Source organism: Ziziphus jujuba, chromosome 12, assembly GCF_031755915.1.
Source record: "Ziziphus jujuba cultivar Dongzao chromosome 12, ASM3175591v1".
Taxonomy (NCBI): Eukaryota; Viridiplantae; Streptophyta; class Magnoliopsida; order Rosales; family Rhamnaceae; genus Ziziphus; species Ziziphus jujuba.
Window position 1 is genome coordinate 22,478,530 of NC_083390.1, and position 4,234 is coordinate 22,482,763.

General features: G+C 31.5%; 1 protein-coding gene across 1 annotated transcript; it reads left to right on the forward strand.

Annotated features, from left to right (window-relative positions):
• The first annotated feature begins 246 nt into the window (after positions 1–246).
• LOC107429425 (uncharacterized) lies at positions 247–1,157 on the forward strand. The gene has a single exon (XM_016040105.4). The coding sequence runs from the start codon at positions 379–381 to the stop codon at positions 955–957; it is 579 nt and encodes a 192-aa protein (XP_015895591.1). The 5' UTR covers positions 247–378; the 3' UTR covers positions 958–1,157.
• Positions 1,158–4,234: the final 3,077 nt, after the last annotated feature.

Here is a 4,234-nt window from a genome sequence, read left to right on the forward strand (position 1 = left end):
AAAGACGGAATTCAAACAGATTTGATAAATAAATAAAAAAGGAAAAGAAAATTATTAGCAACGGAAAGCAGACACGAAAATTTAAGTAAGAAAACAAGGGGGGAAAAAAAAAAAAAAAAAAGGGCAAGGCGTCCGTGATGGGCTAAGAATTCGACCCCACGCGCCTGGCGTCACCATCAATCCCCACACATTCTCTCTTTATCTCTCTTCTTTCTCTCTCTAGATTGTCCCCCTATATAAGTCTCATCGTTTTGCTTTCCCCACATCATCCACTGCCCTCGCATTTATTCCCTTCTATTACACCGTTTCGAAACATATTTGGATTTTCTTGATATCTTCTCTCTCTCTCTCTCTCTCTCTCTCTCTCTTCTGGATTTTATGGAGAATCAGTTTGTAAAGAAGCGGGTCCGAGATGCCTCGGAGGACTCGGAGCATGACTCGCCCGAGGTTAAAAGACTTAGAGATGACCTCCTCGGCTTTCTTGATGACTCCGATGCTGATCAAACGACTCAGGACCTCGACTCGGTCATGAAAAGCTTGGAGGAAGAGATATCCGCCACGACTTCTTGTTCGGCTTCTCCGGCATCGGCTCCGGTTCCAGTTGTGGATCTGACGTCGGATACCGGTGAGTCTCAGCCGGAACTTGGGTATCTTCTGGAAGCTTCAGATGATGAACTCGGTTTGCCGCCTTCCATTAACTCGAGCGACGAGGAATGTAAAAAGGATGAGACTGAGTTGGTAGGGGTTTCGACTGACTCGTCGGTAATCGGCGAGTTGTGGGGTTTTGATGATCATATTCCGAGTTATGACTCGTTTGGGTTAGGAGTCGGAGATAACTATAACAGCAATAATGATTACGTGGCTTTTGATGGTCTATTCGGGTACTCCGATGTGTATTTTGATTCGTCCGATTTCGCCGAGATTTCGTGGCGGTCTGAAACTCTTCCGGCGCTGTAGCAGCGCGGGAAAAGGAAAAAAAAAAAAGGAACGAACTGATTTTTGATCGGAGGAAATTATTATACGACGCCGATTTGTAAATCCATTTGTTATTTTATTTTTATTTTTATTTTTTGGTTTTTATTAAAGAAATCAGGAAAGGAAGAAAATATATGTAGGAATTAGACTGATATGAAAGATGCGTTTAACTCGTGAGAAAATTGGTTCGCTTTTTTATTATCAAAGGAGATGAGCAAGTAAAAAATTATATAAAAAATCCTTGAAATGAGTCCACCTTGAGTTGTCAAAGAAATTTTCACTGCTCGCTGAAATAAATAAAAAAATATGTATATGAATATATACATATATATATATATATATATATATTATAAACTGTCATTCTTGTGTATTGTTAAAATTAATGTACTTAATATAGATAATATTTATTGAAAGTGACTTTTTGAATGAAAAATGTTTAAAATGAATATCATCAAAGAGATGTGTAAGTTTAATAAAAAGTTAATTTTTTTAAAATAAAAATTCATCAAATATGAAATTAATAGTCAAAAATAGTTTTTTCTACATTATCATCCAAAAATTGTAGAGTTAACTGTGCCTATATGCCGTCGTCGATTATTTATTTTTGCCATCTTAGATTTAACTAATATCACTTTTTATATCTATAAAGATTAATCTAAAGTCACCGACCTCATTGGTTTTTTTTTTTTTTTTTTTTTTTTTTTTAAAAGCACCGACCTCATTACTCAAAAATCCCATATGATATTTACAAACCGGTTTCCATTTTTATGAATTTTGCTGTTTGTTTGTTGATGGCGTTTAGCTTACACCCGGATCCTTTTGTTTTTATTATCCTACTGATGGAACAGGAACAAACTAAACCGAGTAACCTCTTTCTTTGAGCATTTTTAATAACTTTGGTAGATTATTTTTGTCACATCTAAAAAATATGCTGATATCTAAAAAACAAATATTCAATAGATCTGTTTAAGATTGTCGTGGAAAAGAAAAAAAAAAAATGATCAGATGAATCTGTTTATAGCCCATGTAATAAGAAAAAAATAAGTAGTGTTAGGTGATTATATATTTTTTAAGAATTTATTAAATATTTTTACAATTTTTTTTAAAATATACCTTTTTTTTTTAAAGTTAATTCTTTAATATATATATTTAATTATTTAATAGTCATGTATAAATTTTATGTACATTTTTATTAAAAAATAATTTTAAAATTAAATACATATATTTATGCCATATAGATTTAATTAATATCAATTTTTATGCTATATTGCATTTGTCATTGAATTCAATATAAGGTGAAAATTAAATATATATATTTATAAGATTTTGTCACAACAGTGCACATTTGTATGTGCTTAAAATATTATATGCGTAAAAATATATATATATATATATATATTTGAAAAATAAAAATATGCTTGTAAATAATTTTTTTTTACCATATGATGGTAAATAATTAAACGTACACGCTACAGGGCACGACAAACATTTACTCTACCATTATTCTATATATATTAATAATTAAGTTTAGTAACCTAGGAGTCTACTCTGGCATCCTTAACGATCCTGCTGCCGCAGCCGGAAAAAGTAATAAAAGAAATATAAGATTTAAAAGGAAAAGGAAAAAAGGAAATGAGAGTGCATTAACCTTTTTTATTTTTCCAAAAAGGGCCTTCTATTGTTCAAGCGGTAATAAGGTCTATTTTTCCGCGGGCCTTGCCAATTACTATTGGGCCAATACCGGCCCTTCATTAATTTCCCCCAGTGGCATAATTTTGGACCCCCACCATTAGTTTCTTTCATCTTTTGCTTAACCTCGTTATATTTTGCTTGTAAACCATTTCATTTTTTATTTATTTATTTTTTGCTGTAAGTTTGCAAACCATTTGTTGCACTGTTTCGTCTTGATAATGTATAATCAGATTGCTCATGGCCCTACATTAAATGTTTAAACTTTTCACTACACCCCCCTATTTTTAGTTTTCTCTATTATAGTATATATTAAAAGCAATATTTAAAATATCTAAATGTGAAATCTAAACTAAACAAGTATGAGGCATGTGTATCTACGTCATTCCCTTGATTTTTTATTTCTTATTTTTGAAAGAAAGCAGTCTACATTAAGAAAACGAAGTAAAAAAAAAAAAAAAAAAAATCACTTGAAATAAGACAAAATGGCACTTCCTCCATCCAAGACTCGAACTTTTTAAAGAAGTTGCATACATGGCTAGATTATGAGCCACTTTATTTGTGTTTCTTTGTGAGAAAACACATGTAAATTGACCATGACTTGCTAAACTATTCTTAATAACTTCTGCTAGGAAACATTCTTGTCCTAAAGTCTTCCCATGAAGCTTTCAAGCTTATTTTCTTCTTTCTATGTTTTCACGGCACATATGCAAAGTATTTAACTTTAAACAGGTTGATAAAAATGTTTGAAATTATTGTCGTATGTTTAATTGCTAGACATATCAAAAATTGCTTTTCTTTGCATATATGCATCTATATTTCGTAACCATGTATAAGATAACCAATTTTGCATACAATAAGCCGCTACGGAACCTAAAGTTACAGTTAGATTTTAGTGCCTCATGACACTTAAAGGTCACACTAATCTTAGTGTATAACATGCAGAATATAATCCAATTGGTGTTTCCATAAAAGATAGAAAATAAAAATAAATTTTTTTTACGTTTCTTTATCAATTTTGATTATTAAATAAAACTCATCTATTTATTTTTTACTTTTTAGATATGAGAATTGGAATGTAAATCATCATCCCAAAAAAACAGCTGGTGCTGTTAAGAAGCGATAAATAAAGCATAAATATTCATTGTATATATTTATATCCACAAAAATAATAGGATAAATTACAGAAAATTGTTATTCAGTTTTTAATTAATGTAATTAAACTTTATTATTATTATTATTTTTTCATGGGGTCCACATGGACTGTGTAACGCAATCAATCAAGTGGCGATAAAAAGTCCTATCTGGTGTGGCAATCCACATCCACGTCAGAAGCAAAAATCTAGGTTCCCCCTACTAACCAATATTTTTCATCTAATCCCACACGCGCTCCGAAACCTTAATTTACACAGAGCCCAAGTCCACCGACCACGTCAAACAAAAACGCTCTTCTAAAAAAGCGTTTCGGAAACCTTCCTTACGAGAGCGTGATATTCGGCACCTCCAGTTTCTAGTATATAAAGTAGAAAATTTGTGCCTTTTTTATTTTTTATTTTTTATTTTTATTTAT